Source organism: Garra rufa, chromosome 15 (assembly GCF_049309525.1).
Source record: "Garra rufa chromosome 15, GarRuf1.0, whole genome shotgun sequence".
NCBI lineage: Eukaryota > Metazoa > Chordata > Actinopteri > Cypriniformes > Cyprinidae > Garra > Garra rufa.
In genome coordinates, this window is record NC_133375.1 from 36,628,521 (window position 1) to 36,647,474 (window position 18,954).

Here is an 18,954-nt window from a genome sequence, read left to right on the forward strand (position 1 = left end):
ACTTGAAATACAACCCTCATCTTTTCCTTTGGAAACAGGGCAGGAGTGTAGGACCTGAGGGGCACAACATGTTCTCATCATCTTTTCTCATTTATCATGTTTCTTCAATTTCCTTTCTTCTTTCCTGGAGCCTTGGGACTAAAAGTAACAGAAGAGAGAGAAACAACACATTAATTGTACAGAAACAAAGCAAGAACATATGCAATTTAGTGTTATATATAGCTCACATTGTGTCTATGCTTAGTCAATGCATTCTTGAATATTATACACAGAGGAAAATATGTAAAACGTACCCAGCAATCTCACATTGCTCACTGGGAAACGTACATCTGAGTTTTTCTTGCATTTTTACACAATGCGTGCCTGAAAGTACTGTAGATTTAGCTATTTAAACTAAACCCATCATTAACAGATGCAAGTAATGGGTACCGTCAGAATTACAGTACAAATAAAAATATAATAATACACAAATAATTTCTTACAAACACGCAGCTTTTCACCTCAAAATATATTAATTGATGGACTGAAGTTTACTTGTGGACTCTCATTCTGACGGCACCCATTCACTACAAAGGATCCATTGCTGAGCAAGTGATATAATGCTACATTTCTGCAAATCTGTTTCCACGAAGAAACAAACTCATCTACATCTTGGGTAAGTACATTTTCAACAAATTAAAATTTTGGGCTGAACTATTCCTTTAAATGATCAGTTTTGTCCCTTATGCAAGTCCACCAAGATGATATTTGTTCCAGCTTTAGTTTAAGGCCTTCTCAGAAAGGAGGGGGCTTTTAGGGAAGATTGACTCCCTAATCAATGTTTACGGAAATAAAAGTCCAACAAGCATGTGGGTGTGGTGTTAAAGTTTCCTCATACGTCTGGCCATGCAGTTTATTTTATTAAAAGGTACAAGAGGTCAGTTAGTTGTTAGTATCTTCATGCAAGCTTTGCGCAAAATCACCTCTGATAACCCGAAAACCTAGTTGCATTTTTGATGTCAGCATGTGCCCTGAAAAACAGCTTTTCATGTTTGAAAACTCTCATTATTTATATTCATATTAATTATTAAAATGTATGAATCAGTGTAGTATTTGTGCATCACTGCATTTAAATATTATTAAATTACTATATATTATTACATATAATATATATATTTAATTTTACTATATTACAGAAATCAGAATAACTAAGAACACATGGGAATTACAAAAAAGTAAATCCAAAAACCCCAGTGAAAAATCCATATATGCAGTTGAAAACAAAAGTTTACATACACCAAAATATTAATTATTTTAACAAAATAAGAGACATAATTTTTTGGGGTTTTTCAGCATTTTTCTGTATTCCAACAATAACTGTATGATTTTGATCCATCTTTTCACACTTTAGAGAATTTGAAGATCAGGGTAAATTCAAATTATTTTGTCTTCTAGAAACATGCAAGTATATTCTGTAGGTTCTGAAGGGCAGTTAAAACTGAATTTTTTTTTTTTTTTTACAAATTTTAATTCTGTTCAAAAGTTTTCACCCCTGGCTCTTAAGGCATTGTTTTTCTTTCTGAAGCATCATTGAGCGTTTAAACCTTCTGTAATAGTTGCATACGAGTCCCTCAGTTGTCCTCAGTGTGAAAAGATGAATCTCAAAATCATACAGTCATTGTTGGAAAGGGTTCAAATTAGGGCTGGGCAATATGGCAAAAACGTAATCTCGATAATTTTTTTCCCATATTGAACGATAACGATATATATTTCGATATAAGCTGTTGATGTTGCCAACTTTAAAATAGTATCTCAACAATGACTAAAGCCACAAAAGGGTTAATTAAATTACATTTTAAAGTATAATTTATTAACAAAAACAGATTACAGTTTTGGCCTTAAAAATTAAAACAACTTACTAAAATAAAAAAATAAAAAATAAAAGTTGTGACAGAGTATGGTAAATGAGAGTAAATGCACAAAATACTGTATTGTAACAATTATTTATTTATTATTTATTATTATTTACACAATTGTTTATTTTCTCTATTATAGGCTGAGCTATTTAAATTAGAGGCAACCACTGCATTTTGAAACAATCTACAGTATAAATAACAAAAAATTACGACACAGTTCTTTCTTAACCGCATTAAGTGCATATTCAAAGTGCAAATAGAGACGGATATTTCAAGCATGATACAGAGCTATAGACATACACAACCTATCATAGCCTATATACTAATAACAGCCTAGATGTGTCATGTAGCCTAATTTGCGTGCATTGGGGAGTCACTCTCTAAACAAGGGGGATTAAAATTGCTTTTGAATGCGCGTGCGTGTTTTGCTTTCGGTTTCAATTTTAACAATTGCACGAAACTCTCAGCTGAGCTGAGAGTCACTTTTCAGATAGCCAAACCACTTATATAACGGAATTCGTGCTACCTTTTTTGTCGACAAATACAACATCTTTGCATAATAACTCGAGGTTAGATTCACTTTCGTCGCTGCTTCCACTCTTTTTTTTTCTTTTGTCGTCCTGGTGTTAAGTTTGCTTCACAAAGTACGGTAGGAAATAAACTTTGTACTTTGACGTGCACACGCACGCTGCACGCTGATTGGCTGATGTCGCACATTTCTGCTGTGTGATTGGCTCTTAGATTAATCCATATCGAGCAAAAAATGTCTAGAGCTTATCATCGTTATTAACATAAATTTACGATATGATATCGTTTATCGGCCCAGCCCTAGTTCAAATACACAAAAATGTTGAAAAACCAAAGAATTTGTGAGACCTGAAGGACTTTTCTGAAGAACAGAGGCAGTTTAACTGTTCAGAACAAACAAGAGACTCATGAACAACTATCACTAAACAAAAAACAAAAAAAAAACACAGCTGTGGATCATTCAGGAAACAATACAGTATTAAGAATCAAGTGTATGTAAACTTTTGAACGGGGTGATTTTTATAAATTCAACGATTATTTTCTCTTGTGGACTATATGTAAACGTCTTTCATGAGAAATATCTTATTCAGGTCAGTACTAAATAAAAAATAAGCATTTGGTATGATCCCTTTTATTTTGGTAAAATAATTAACATTTAGCACATTCTGCAAGGTGTATGTAAGCTTTTGACTTCAACTGCTAATTTATTAATTTATTAACAATTAATGTATTATTACTTCATTGATTTTGGTGTAAAATGTGACATGTTTTTATCTACTCTGGGGTTGTACACACATGCACACACAAGAAAGATTCACTTCTGAGGCTCACATAAGAAACAGAAACTCTATTCTCTATTTGATGTTTATTGTCAGCCTCAAGAAAGAGGCCACTATAAGAAATAAGCCAACAGGGGCTGTACTTCAACTCTTCACAGACTATTTACAATATTGATCAGAGTGCCAGAGACTGGGCTTAACAGAGGCCGTCCTTGATTTATCAGCTATGATGATGAAATCTGTGCAGTCTTTCTGCAATCAGGAGGTGTTAACAGTTGTCACAGAAAACAAAACTGAACAAAAATCTCAAATGGACATGTGCAATGTTTCGTATTTTTATACATGCGATCACTTTCAGCTCAGGTATTTCAAATCTAATCACCAATGAGCCCAAAGAAAAACAAAGACGGTATTTTCAGTTGACACTGTGATTCACTGAAAATGTATCCATCTTTTGTAACCCTAATTTTCATGATGATATATCTTTAAGAGCCATGTTCTGACATACAACCATCTCTCATAAACAAATATGAAAGTTTACATGATGGTCAGCATCACACACAAATGTTTTGTGTCAGAAAATGGCTTGTAGTAAAATCTCTCATACCCAGACACACACAGACACACTCATAACTCTAGATAACATATATAACCACACAAACACACATAAACACAATCACTTTAGCTGCCTGAGGCCACTCTCGGCTCATTAGTTTCTGAAAAAGTCTGTGAAAACAATTCAGTGATGGTGTTTAGGATCTAGACTAGCAGCTTTTGAGCTGCAGGGAACTATCAACAGTACATTTTGAGAATTAAATATCAACATGAAATGTTTACAACTCTTTTTACCTTTTAAGCACATATATGTAACATACACTACCAGTTAAAAGGTTTTAAATGTTTTTAAAGAAGTCTCTTCAGCTCACCAAGCCTGCATTTATTTGATTCAAAGTACAGAAAAAACAGGAAAAAAAAAAGTTAAATATTTTTACTATTTAAAATAACGTTTTTTTTATTTGAATAGATTTTAAAATGAATTTTCAGCATCATTACTCTAGTCTTCAGTGTCACATGATTCTTCAGAAATCATTCAAATATGCTGATTTGCTGTTTAAGAAACATTTTTATTCAACATAATAATAATAAATGTTTTTTTAGCAGCAAATCAAAATATTGGAATGATTTCTGAAGGATCATGTGACACTGAAGACTGGAGTAATGATGCTGAAAACTCTTTAAAAAAATGCTTTAAAAACACAGGAATAAATTACATTTTAAAATATATTCTAATAGAAAACAGTTATTTTAAATAGTAAAAACATTTCAAAATTTTACTGTACTTTGGATCAAATAAATGCAGGCTCGTGAGCAGAACAAACTTTGTTAAAAAAACATTAAAATCTTACTGTTCAAAAACTTTTGACTGGTAGTGTAGCTATTGATTTAACTGTGATTTTAAAAAGCAAGCATTACATACAGTGGCTGTCAAAAGTTTGGAATAATTACGAATCAAATACAGTATAAACAGTAATACTATAACATTTTTGCAATTTAAAATACTGCTTTCTATTTGAATATGATTAAAAATGAAATGTATTACTGTGATGGAAAATTATTGATGCTCAATTATGCTGCTTAATATTTTTATCATGATTATTTTATTTTTAAAAAAGCTCCCTCAATAGGATGTATTTAAAATCTAATTTATATTAGATTTTTTCTTAAACTTAAAATTATAAAAACTTTTGGCCAATTTAATGAATGCATCCTTGCAATAATAAATAAAATACAATTATTAATTTCTTTCTTCAAACTTGCCTCAAAATTTTGAATCAAAATGTATCACGGTTTCCATAAAAAAATGTAAAAAACTGTTTTCAACATTGATAAGAAAAAATGTTTTGTGACACTGAATGTGACACTGAAGACTGGAGTAATGATGCTGAAAATCAGCTTTGCATCACAGGAAAAAGTCATTTTAAGCTGTAATAATATTTTACAATATTACTGTACTATTTACTGTATTTTAATCAAACAAAAATGCAGCATTTTAACATTTTGATATACTTTTGAGGACAGGCAAATTGTTCCGTTTAGATAAAACATTATAAAGACACAATGTGCACAGCATCATGTATTAAGAAAGCAAATAGAGTCATTTTCATTTCATGTTGACTTTAAAAGAAAAAGTCAATTAGTGCATGTAAACGACCAAAAAAGGTAAACTGAATCACTGCGAGCCACATTTCTTCATTCAAAACAATGAAGAATTCAAATCTACTGACTAAATTCATCATTTAGCAATCAAGCAGCACTTAACCCAGTCCTTTTAATATTACATGAATCCTAACATGCATATAAAACCCTTAAAGAGCAACAAAATCTCTTCACCAAACCACAACGATATACTTCCCCACACCCTAACGTATGATCCATCACCTGTCGTCGCTCTGGTGAGCATATTTACTACTGCAAAAACAGAAAAGAAAACATTCATTTTGTATCAGGACGTGCTCTTGAGGTGTGTGGGGATTTGCTGAGAACAGTTTTGGCATATTTGTATCAAATATGTGCACAAAATTGGTTGTACAATACATAACATAAGATAAATCCACAAATCTTGATTCATTTTTTGCATCATAAAAAGAAGATATAGTATTTTGATATTATGTACAGTGTAAGAACTATATTAACATATATAGTTACCATTCAGTCACAAGTTTGATTGAGAAAGGCACAGCGTTAACCACTTGTTGGTTAAGCGAAACTAGTCCCCCTCACGCACAGACACGCGCATATGTGCACACAATGAAAACAGCCTTCATTAAGGTGCCATTTGGTTAGAAAATGACCAGGTTAGTCCATTTCCAGCACGGAAAAGAGCTGGAAATGTCAAAGACGAGAATGGTGAAGCTAGAATCCACAGCGAAACAATGCGTTAAGCGACTGCCTGTCTGTAGTTCAACGGAGCTTAATGTCAACTAGTGCTCATTTTCAGACTTGTGAGGATGGCGTCTCTTAACACATTGCATTATGGGCAAGGAGGACTGGCGGAAATCAAAGTTTGAGATGAATGTAACTTATAAGTCCCTGCAAGCTGATTCAAAAGCATCCCTTTATATGACACCTCTACTGTTACTGTATCAGCCCAAAATCACTCAGAAAGAGAGCGAAGTCAACACGCCGGCAACCAAGTGCCACATTACTGCTACAGATTCGCATGAATCAAGCTCTTTGCCACTGTACAAAGTTCATAGGTATTGCCATGAGGTATTGCCATGTTTTAGCTGGAAACACGGCAGACATTCACACAGCTTTTCTCAATCATTTTTTGTCTCTATTTACACAGTTCATTTGGCAAAGAACTTGTTGCACGTAGCACGAAGTAGCCGTGAGTGAATCTCACAAAACCTGTCAAAATGATGTCTGGATTAAATTTAACACCAAATATTGAAATTTGATAAATAATATATATTTTTAAATGAATTAGAATTTTGTGTTTGTGCTAAATTAATAAAATAATATAATTAACCTGTTTTGTGGACCATTAGGATTTTTTGCATTATTTTAAAAAAACAAAAAAGCACAATCTGTTCCTAAATTCTTATTAGCATAAAGTACAAAAAAGTTTTACACTACTAGTCAAAAGTTTTTAATGTTTTTTTTAAAAAGTCTTTGCTGCTCACCAAGCCTGCATTTATTTGATCCGAAGCACAGTAAAAACTATACAATTTTGAAATATTTTTACTATTTTAAATTACCGTTTTCTGTTTGAATATTTTTTGAATTGTAATTTATTCCTGTGATTTCAAAGCTGAATTTTTAGCATCATTACTCCTGTCACATGATCCTTCAGAAATCATTCTAATATTCAGATTTGCTATTAAAAACATTTATTATTATTATGTTAAAAAAAGCACAGTAGAATTTTTCAGGTTCGGAAGAACAGCATTTACCTGAAATAAAACATTTTACATGTCTTTATCATCACTTTTGATCAATTTAAAGCATCCTTGCTAAAAAAAAGTATTAATTTCTATAATTTCCTTCCCAAAATAAAATAAAACAATTATACTGACTTCAAGCTTTTGAATTACATAGTGTAAAATGTTACAACAGCTTTTTATTTCAGATAAATGCTGATCTTTGGATCTTTCTATTAATCAAAGAACCTTGAAAAAAAGTTTTAAATGATAATAATAATAATAATAATAAATGCTTCTTGAACAGCATATTAGAATGATTTCTGAAGGATCGTGTGACACTGAAAATTTGAGTAATGATGCAGAAAATTTTGCTTTGATTACAGAAATACATTATTATATTCAAATAGAAAGCAGTTATTTTAAATAGCAAAAATATTTCAGAATTTTACTGTTTTTGCTGTACTTTGGATCAAATAAATGCAGACTTGGTGTGCTTTCTTGAAAAAAAAAATCTTATTGTTCAAAAACTTTTGACTGGTAGTGTATATTATTTAAATTGTAAAGCATTTATATCTCATGGTAGTAGGTGGTGTTTTGAATTTAATTAACTGATTTTAAAAATAAAAAACAAAAACTTTGAATCTACAAAGGATATCATGCATCTTTTTCCTAAAAAAAAAAAAAAAATTAAATTTTATCTGTGAGTATTTATATATCACATTAGTAAGCTATTTGCATTTGATTGCAGAACAAAAATTAGGGAGTTGAATGTGCTTACGTTTCATAATGCAAACTTTTGTATAGGTACTTAACAGGCTTTAAAGTAGTTTTTGAAGTAGAAGTTACAGGTTTTGTGAGATTCACCCATTAGTTTTCAAGTCAATCCAGCCCAATGTTCCTCCACTCAGCGGAAGCCTAACGATTATGTTCACGTCTTCCTCCCCAAGATTGAGCTGTCTAACAGGAAAAAGCTGTTTAAGGCAAACAGGGAAACGGAGGTGAAGACGTTTGAGAGATATATGCCTACGAAAGTGAAAAATGCCACTGTTTGTTTTTGGTTTTTAAAAAAGAACAGCAAAAACTACATCTACGTCTCTCTGGTTTGTGCTTTCCAAACTAATTAAGTGCCACGTTTATGAACAAGCTAGTCTGAACCAGATGGTTAAGAGTTCACAGAAGCACCCAAACCCCACAGCAGCAGAGAGAAACGGAAAGAGGAGAGAGTTAGAACTTCCAGCGAAAGAGGTAAAGAGCGATTAATGGAAGGGGACACAGATTTCATTTCACCAGCACTGACTTTGGGAGGAAAGCATCCAGCTCCGAGTCTCCTCCTTTGCTGTGCCTAGACGAAGATGTGCTGGTGCTGGAAGTGCTGGTGTTTGCTTTGGGGAGACTGTACATATAGACGGCTCCTATGACCAACCCCGCGCCCAGCGTGAAGATCAGGTCCACGTGGAAGCCGAAGAGGTAGACGGACGTGATCGTGGACACGATGATGGAAAAAGAGGTGGCGAAACCTTTGAGAATGTTGTCCGCGTATTTTACGACAACGGCTACCAGGAGGCCTCCGAAGGCCTGGTTGAAGATGACGCCCCACACCATGGGCGTGTAGCCAAACAGGAAGCCTTTCTCGGCGATGGCGGCGCCGTCGTTCCACCACATGCCGAGGAGACCCATTAGAGTCCCGAAGATCCCGAGCTGGATGTTTCTCATCCACACCGAGGCCGAGCTGCCCTTCAAGATCTTCTCGAAGTAGACGCCGGCAAACCCGGAGGATAAGCAGGAGATGATCACTGACACCAGGCCCTTGAAGTAGTTCTGGTTGGCGGACACAGCCTCCTTCTGTTTTCCGCCCTCCTGCTCCACCTGGACGATCGCCACACCGGCGAACAGCAGCACCAGAGAGATCCACTGGATTTTAGTCAGGCTCTTGCGCAGCATGAGCACTGAAAACAATGCTGTGGTCAAGATCTTCAGCTGATATGTGACCTGCAGAAAAAAAAAAAATCTCATTAAATATTAGAGTTTCATGTTTGTGCTAAATAAATAAAATAACATTAATAATTAACCTGTTTTGTGGACCATTAAGATTTTTATACTGTTTTTTTTTTTTGCATTAATTTCAAAACAATAATTTTCCTAAATTCATTTTACCATAAAGTGCAAAAACATTATACACTACCAGTCAAAAGATTTTTTTTTTTTCAAAGAAGTCTCTTCTGCTCACCAAGCCTGCATTTATTTGATCCAAAGCACAGTAAAATTATGAAATATTTTTACTATTTTAAATAACTGTTTTCCATTTTAATACATTTTGAAATTTATAGATATAGATAGATATTTTGAGATTTATTTATTCCTGTGATTTCAAAGCTGAATTTTTAGCATCATTACTCCAGTCACATGATCCTTCAGAAATCATTCTAATATTTCATTCTGATTTAATGCTCATAAAATTATTATTATTGTTAAATGTATTATTATTTTTATTATTATGTAAAAAACATTACAGTAGAATTTTTTTAGGTTATTTGATGAATAGAAAGTTCAGAAGAACTGCATTTATCTGTAATAGAAATCATTACAGATCAAACATTATAAATGTCTTTATCATCACTTTTGATCAATTTAAAGCATCCTTGCTAAATAAAAGTAAAGTTTAGTAAGCTAAATAAAAATTATACTGACTCCAATCTTTTGAATTGCAATTTTTTTGGTCCGTTTTAAAGCTTCTAACAGCTTGTTACTAAACTTTACCTCTTTTTGGAAGAGAATGTTGATTAATTTTAATTTATATATCAGAGTTGGCCGCTAAAAACATTTAATATATATTAAAACATATTTATTTGCATCTATGATTTAAACTTCAATTGCAAAAACAGTGTTAGACAGTACATTGCTGTTCAAAAGTATGGTATGCTTTTTTTTTTTTTTTAAAGACTTTTCTGCTAATCAAAGCTGTGGTTATTTGATTAAAAATACAGAAAAAAATTTTAATATTGTGAAATATTATTGCAATTTAAAATATTGGTTTTCTATTTGAATATACTTTAAAATGTAATTATTTCTGTGATTCAAAGCTGCATTTTCAGCATCATTACTCCAGGGTTCAGTGTCAAATGATCCTTCGGAAATCATTCTAATATGCTGATTTATTATCAATGTTGGAAACAGTTGCTGCTTAATTTTTTTTTGGAATCAGTGATACTTTTGTTCAGGATACTTTGAATAAAATGTTAAAAAGAACAGCATTTGTCTAAAATATAAATCTTTTGTAACAATGTTTTAAATTCAATATCAAACACTGATCAAATATTAGCATATTACAATGATTTTGGAAGGATTGTGTGACACTGAAAAGTAATGGCTGACAGAAATTCAGCTTTGCATAACAGAAATAAATTATATTTTAAAGTATATTGCAATAGAAAACTGTTAAATTGCAATATTACATAATATTACTTTTTTCTGTATTTTTTTTATCAAATAAATGGAAATTTGATGAGCATAAGAGACTAAAAACATTAAAAATCTTACTGATCCTAAACTTTTGAATAGCAGTGTGTGTTCAAATCATTTCTAAGTATATGTTCTGATTCTAAAAACTGTTTTGATTAATAAATTCAAAACTCTGATTCACTCAAAAATGTTCACAGAAGTGTGTGCGTGTATTAAAAGGTTTTAGTAAAATATATATTTAGGCAAATATGAACGTTTGTTATGTGTCGTTACATTAATTAAAATACGCATTCAATATACCTTAAAATATAATTCTGCTCAATTAATGAAAAGTAGCATAGAAACAGTTTTGGTATTGTTAACTAATTGTTTTCAATTAATGAAATAAAGCTGAAATAAAACTAAATTAACTGAAATTAGTTTAAGTTGATGTACTAAAACTACTTAACTAACTGAAATAAAAATTAAAGTTATATAGAAACTGAAAAAATAATAAAATGACAAAAGCATCTAAATTGCTAAAATTGATTAAATTACTAAAACTATAATTAAAAAGAAAACTGAAAATACAAAAATATAAGCTAATTCAATGTTTATACATATTCCAAACATAATATTATAATACATAATAAAAAATTGGGGGTTTGGGACTAGTAAGATTTTTATTGTTTTTGAAGAAGACTTTTGCTCATCATTTAATTAAAGATAAAAAAATAAAATAATATTGTGAAATATTATTGCAATTAAAAATAGTGGTTTTCTATTTTAATATACTTTAAAACAGAATTTATTTCTGTGAGGCAAAAATTAATTTTCAGAATTGTTTAGCATATTAAAATAACACTGCAAAGAAAACATGCCAAGATTTTTAATGAATTTAAAGAATTGTCAAAATGTCTAATGACCATTTGAACAAAGAGAGGAAAGGAAATGGTCATGTAACACTAAATTACAACCGAATTTTAGAAATTTGTCTAAGATCATAATCAGATTCAAAAAGTGAAAAGGAGTGAATCAGGAGAGAGAAGGTGAAGTCTTACCTGGAAAGTGGCTGCTGGTAAATTGGAAATGGCCACATACTGCAGGTTGTTTTGTAAAGTGTAGATGAGTGAAGGAACTGCTAACTTCAGTGTGTCCAAATACTGTACGACTATAGAGTCATACAACAATGATATAAAGGACTTCACATTACCTGTATTTAAAAAAAAAAATGAGAAAAGACACATCATAATCATCATCAGACACATTGCTGCAATTATAAAACTAAAAAAAAAAAACTAATAAAAATATATATACACTACTGTCCATAAGTTTAGGGTCAATAGATTTTTTTATATCTTATGCTCACTAAGGCTTCATTTATTTGTAAATAAAACAAAAAACAAAACTGTAATATTGTGAAATATTATTACATTTAAAAAAAAAATTTACATTTTTTTTTATTTGAATACATTTTAAAATGTAATTTACTCCTGTAACATAAAGCTGAACTTTCAACACCATTACTCCAGTCTTCAGTGTCATATGCTCCTTCAGAAATCATTCTAATAAAATTATTCAATGCTCAACAAAGATTTCTTATTAATACCAACGTCAAAAACAGTTGTGCTGCTTAATATTTTTTGTGAAACTGATCCTTTTTTTCCCCATTTTTTTTTTTTTTTTTATAAATGATGTGAATGCTTGAATTTTCTATTAATCTAAAACAGAAATCTTTTTTAACATTATAAATATCTTTACTGTCACTTTTCATCAATTTAATGTAACTTGATATTCATTTCTTACAAAGAAAAATCATACTGACCCCAGAGATTAGTGTTTGGGACTTTAGCCCAAAAATATAAAGGTGGCATTTGTTCAAATGTATTTGAAATCATAATTATTGTATACACTGCTGTTCAAAAGTTTGGGATCAGTAAGATTTTTTCTGTTTTTTTAAAAGAAGTTTCTTATGCTCATCAAGGCTGCATTTATTTGTTCAAAAATTCAGAAAAAATTGTAATATTGTGAAATATTTTTTCAAATGTAAAACTGTTTTCTATGTAAATATATTTTAAAATATCATTTCTTCCTGTGACGAAAGCTGAATTTTACTCCAGAAAAAATCTTTTGTAACTGCCATTTAAAAGTTTGTGGTCAGTAAATTTGTAGTCTTTTTTCAAAGAAATTAATACTTTTGCTCCCCAAGGACGTGATAAATTGATGAAAAAGTGATAGCAATGACTTATATTGTTAGAAAATATTTCTATTTTGAATAAATGTTGTTCTTTTTAACTTTTTACTCAAAGAATCCTGAAAAAAGTATTACAGGTTCCAAAAAATATTAAGCAGCACAACTGTTTCTTTGTATTTTAAATAAAGTAAATGCAACATTGATGAGCATAAGATGCATAAGAGAGCATAAGGTGTATATTGTTCCAAAATAACACTCCTTCATTAATCTTTGAAAATCATACACATTAAGTCACAGGCTGCACTGTAACATGACACCATGTGTTTCCAGCAAACGCACCTCTCTTCTCTATAAGGATGATGGCTATACAGGTGAGGACTTTGAGAACTTCTGCCATCACCACAGCTGACGTAGTGTAGAAATGATCTCCCGGCAACGTTCGCACATAACGGATGCTGAGGATGAGAGATGCATTCTGGATCACCAGAATCGCCAAACTGATGTACTTCAACTTCTTGTTGACTGCAAGAGACATCATATTTTAGTCAACCTTACATCAAAACTCTTTTGACAGTGTGAAACCGGAATGACAGGAGGCTTAATTAAAAGGATAGTTCACTCCAAAATTAAAAATGTTTATCTGCTTACCCCCAGGGAATCCAAGATGTAGGTGACTTTGTTTTTTTTTTTCAATAGAACACAAACAAAGATTTTTTAACTAGAGGTGTTGACGATTTTTGATCGTGGATGATTAAAATGTCTCCACGATCTGCTTTTGAAAAAATATCGTAGTATCATCTCAAAATACTGTACAACATGGCATATATTCACTCGCAGGACGCTGCACTTATTCGCAATCACAAAAGTACATTATTTGCATCTGATTTAAAGCCTCGCCAGTAAATAATGTCATTTCGTTTGCGCACCATTCTGGCATGTGCTTCATGAGCGCGTACACCTGAAATGCACGCTAAAAGCCTGTCAAACAGCACCTGATTACTGGACTAAGCTATCTTTCGCGTCTGATTTGCTAATACTGTCAAAAACACACAAGGATTAAATATAAACACAATTGGTTATGTCTAAAGTGAAAGTAAACAGTTGAAAGAAAAACGTTGTCTGCAACTCCTAAAGTGACAGAACTAAACAATTACTTACATGTTGACCCAAACCTCTAATATTTTTTTTTTCTTGTGCTAAACACAAAATAATACATTTTGAAGAATGTGGATAACAGTAGCTGGTCCCCACCGACTATGGAAGTAAAATAATATGGAAGAAACAAAATAAGTTTTATGTTCAACATGTTTTATGTAAAAAAAATAAAAAAAAACTTTGTCTAATGTAAAGTAAATGACAGAATTGTTGTTTTTGGGTGATGGTAGGCTAATAAAAAACAAAACACAAAGAAAAATGACTCATTGCTCTTGACTGAAGAATTTTAATACAGTTGCTTTATTAAGAGTCAATGTATAATTTATGTATATAGTGTTTTATTTTTATATTTGTTAATTACATTTCTTGAATGCTACTGCTAAATACACCTACTGTACCTAAAAAAAAAAATATTTGTTTATTATGTGTATTTGTAACTTGTAGCCTATCTTTGTTCTTATTTTTTAATAACAAAAAATGACAGTTTTTTTTATCTAGGCCCAATTTGGCCTAAACATCTGCCATTCTTTTTATTTTATATTTCGCTACCTTGTAAGGCTTTGAAATAGGGAAATAAGTTTGGCTGCACTGCTCAGACAACTTGCAAAATAGTAAAACCAACATGACAAAGAATCATGATAAAATCATGAAATGTGATATATTTCTGAAAAAAAAAAAAAAAAAAAAAATCATTATACAATATCTATGCCATATCGCCCACCCCCAACTCAAACCGATACATATAATGGCAGTCAATGGAAACCACAGCTTTGAAAGTCAAAAAACATACACAGACAAAACCAAATTAAACCCTGCAGTTTGTGACAATAAATTGAGGTCTTAACTCACAAACCAATAGGCCTGTGCAGAAAACTGAACAGTATTTATATTTTTTTTTTTACCTCACGATCCACCGTAATGTCCAACTGTCCTTGAGTGTGATCACAACAGTCGGCGCTTGACGAAGAGCAAGCAACCATAACTTCAGTTGGGAGTCAGTGAAAAGTCAACAGTCCCGGATGAGTTCGCGCAAGCAAACATAATCTTTTAGTTTTTAATCAGTTGCAACAATCAGGATAAGCACAAGTAATTACCATTTTGCGTACCCATCGTACCCACAATCTATCAGTGTAAACAATGAATGACGTATATGACAGCTGGACATTGCGGTGGATGGATCAGAGGTAAAAATAAATAAATTATATATATATATATATATATATATATATATTAGTGGTGGGCCGTTATCGGCGTTAACGTGCTGCGTTAACGTGAGACTCTTATCGGGCGATAAAAAAAATATCGCCGTTAATCTATTCTCAAAGTTGGGTTGGGAGCTGGGTCTAAACTACGCAAGATATGATGACTTTCACCTTGATATTTTAGCGCGGATGACGTATACCTAGTCGAATTGCACTGTAGGGGGCGAGAACGAGTCTTCAACTTCTGTGAAATTACCACATCAAACGAGACGTGCTGACAATGATGCAGTTATGAAGCCGCTTCAGGGCAGGTGCGTTGCTAGACCCTTTTTACTGGGGCACGTGAGTTATAATTTACTTTGATAATCCCGAAATAAATACATTAAACTATATGCAACAACTGAATTGACGCTTCTAAAAGCAACGCAGTTTAACCCAAGACTATGCACGCAGATATCCATGCCGGTGCGCGTCTGTGCAGCACGCGCACGTCGTGCAGCCTTTTGCGCAGAAGTACTTGGTTACACAAGTTTGTATAGGTAATTATGTTGTAAATGCAATTGTCAAGCAGTTTGTGATGCATTTTGGAAACAGGAGATGAGTGCCTGATCTAATGCGCCACCTGGCCCGTTCTCGAAGACTTACTTTTAGTCATTATTTGGGTAGCACACATATTCTGAATGCCTTCAGCAGAATTCAAATTAGCCATTTTAATCTAGATTAATCTAGATTAATTCCAAGATTTAATCTAGATTAATCTAGATTTAAAAAATTAATCTATGCCCACCCCTAATATATATATATAAATACTGTTCAGTTTCTTGCACAGACCATTTGTTTCATGTGTTAAGACCTCAATGTATCATCACAAGTCACAGGGTTTCATTTGGTTTTGTCTGTGTATGTTTTTTTGACTCTCAAAGCTGTGGGTCCCACTGACTGCCATTATATGACTGAGAGACTGCAACGGTTTGTGTTAAAAAAAATCTTAATTTGTGTTCTACTGAAGAAACAAAGTCACCTACATCTTGGATGCCCTGGGGGAAAGCAGATAAACATCACATTTTCATTTTTGGGTGAACTATCCGAAAACAGACATCAGCATTATGACAGCAATTCCCTCTTCTGAATGAGGCCAGTCAATGTTAAGTTTGTATTTTCAGTTACGTCACACCTACACACGTCGACAGTGGGCGAATGTTTGCTCAATCCAGTGGCAACACCCTGCTAACAGACGCTCTATTCATTCATGTAAAACTTTCCTAGTTGGTTCGTTAACACAGTACACTGGCAAACTAGGTACTAAACAGTCGAAATTACAAAATTATTTGACTTAAATCATATTAAAAGGTGAGAAAACAAAAGCAAACATTTGACAAATCTCACCAAAAAACTTCAACTTTACCACTGTGTTATTATTAGAAAGAAAATGTCTAACAAAAAAGTTTTTTGAGCTCAGGTTTCTGAAGACAGCCTGTGGACACTATAGACTTGATGAACAGGAACCGTGACACTCATAAACTTGTTTTGCTGGTTTTTATTGCGCTGATTTCTTTTCTTCCTTAAAGAATGTCATAAATCCAGATGGACCGAGGAAAGTGTGACACACCCTCTACCCATATTGTCAAAACTCATCTGACAAGTGAAAAGAGCTCCTGTCTGCAAGATGACAATGGGCAGAACAAAGTGTTTCACCGTTTACCTACTGACAGAGAAAATTCAAAGCGCTTTACATTAGAAAATCACTGCCATGATTAACCCTTGTGGTGCATGACATCCATTGCAACAGCAGTACTGGAGCATTTTTAAACTGTGAAACTGCTGAATAAAGTCAGGTAACTTTTAACACTAGATAATGCTTTAGTTATGAATTAACAATTAACTTTTTTATATTTGCATCCAAAAAAAGTTTGTTTACATAATATATGCATGTATACTGTGTATATTTATTATCTATAAACATACAGTATATATTTAGAAACTATTTACATTTTATATTCATATAATTGATATTTTAATATATCAACATAACACACTTTGTAAAATATATACATGTATGTGTGTGTATTTGTATACATAATAAATATAAACAGTACACACAAATATATTATGTAAACAAAAACTTCTATTTTGGATGCGATTAATCACGATTAATTGTTTGATTGTTTATTAATGTAGTTTTAGTGTAGATTTATAAATATAGTGTTGTTTATTGTTCATGCATACTTGTTTACAATAAATGGTTAACTTCTACATATTGAAATGTAAAAAATAGAGCTGCAAAAAGATAAGTCGCAAAGAATCGATTCAAAATAAATGTTTTTACACAAATATTTGTATGTACTGTATGTAAACATTTGTATATAAACATTTTACATATAAATTTAACATATTTTCTTAATATATACATGTATATGTGTGTATTTATAGAAAAACATATGCCAACATAAACGTTTATCTTAAATCAATTAATCATGACTAATCGTTTTGCATATCTAGTAAAAATTATAACATAAACTAGATTAGTAAATGCTGTCCATTGTTAGTTTTTTCTTTTTTGTAAATGTGTTTATGTTTATTCAAGAAACTGTATATTTTAATGCATTAAAAATGGTTAATGGTTAAAAGATAAGATATATAAATTTAAAAAGTGACAAAATTAATGGTATTTTGCTCCTGATTTTCATTATTTGGGCTCTACACCGACTACCCTGGTAAAATGTCTTGTGGTAAACCATAAACAATACCATGGTACTTTGTTACTGCCATGTTCATGCCATTTACAGATTACCTTATAAAACGTGATTATAAAAATCACGATTAATCGCATTCAAAATAAGTTTTTGTTTACATATTATATATGTTTGTGTACTGTGTATATTTATTATGTATATATAAATACACACACATAAATACACGTATATACTGAAAAAGTGTTATGTTTATATATTTAAAATAAATATAATATAAATTATATGAATATAAATATATACATACATGTAAATATTTTCTAAATATATAGTGCATGTGTATGTATTTAAGGAATATAACTTACACAGTATATACATATATCATGTAAACAAAAACTTCTATTGTGGATGAACGTTTGACAGCACTACATAAAACATACGGCAATGGCACTATGACATTTTTAATATATTTAAAGTTTACTTTGCTGAATACATGAATGACTGTCTAATTCATAAACCATAGTATTTATTCTAAGATACTTTAAAGAAAACAATGGTACTTTTATTATATGTAACTGTAAGTGGTGGTATCATATGGCAATAGCACAGTTCCATATCCATATACTATATTATGTACATTGTCCGTCAAACATTACCACGATATACGTCCAAAAAAACATGGTAATATCAAAGTATGACTTTATTAGAGGCGACTATGTAATTTGGGTGGTACCAAATTACATACTATACTACTATACTACTGGTACTATAGCTACCATGGTACATTTTTCACCAGGTGAGTTGACTTTTTCGTTGCATTCGTTGAAATCAGCGAGTTTTTAAGCAGTCAAATGTTTACATAATCCTGTTCCTCACCTTCATTCTGTCTTCGGGTGGATGTTTTATCTTCAGTGTCTCTGTTTGGACTCTCATTGCTTGCTGCTGCTGCCATCATCATCATCAAACATGAACCCCAATCTGCCCGCTAACTCACACGACCCGCTCGATCTGTAATGGTTACAGAGCTTAATGATGATTTCCCCTCCGCTGCTCCATGAAACAGCTCACAGATGCGGTGAATGAGGTGGGAATGATCAGAGGTGCTCGAGGAAAAGTGTTGACGTCCCCAAACACTCTAGCACTTCCT

At 32.0% G+C, this 18,954-nt stretch overlaps 1 protein-coding gene across 1 annotated transcript; it reads right to left on the reverse strand.

Moving 5' to 3' along the window:
* Window positions 1-8,406: 8,406 nt before the first annotated feature.
* Window positions 8,407-18,945, reverse strand: slc35a2 (solute carrier family 35 member 2). The gene is made up of 4 exons (XM_073819497.1): window positions 18,684-18,945; window positions 13,100-13,282; window positions 11,628-11,779; window positions 8,407-9,117 (listed from the first exon to the last, which is right to left on the reverse strand). The coding sequence occupies exons 1-4, from the start codon at window positions 18,766-18,768 to the stop codon at window positions 8,407-8,409; spliced, it is 1,131 nt and encodes a 376-aa protein (XP_073675598.1). The 5' UTR covers window positions 18,769-18,945.
* Between the last annotated feature and the right edge of the window lie 9 nt (window positions 18,946-18,954).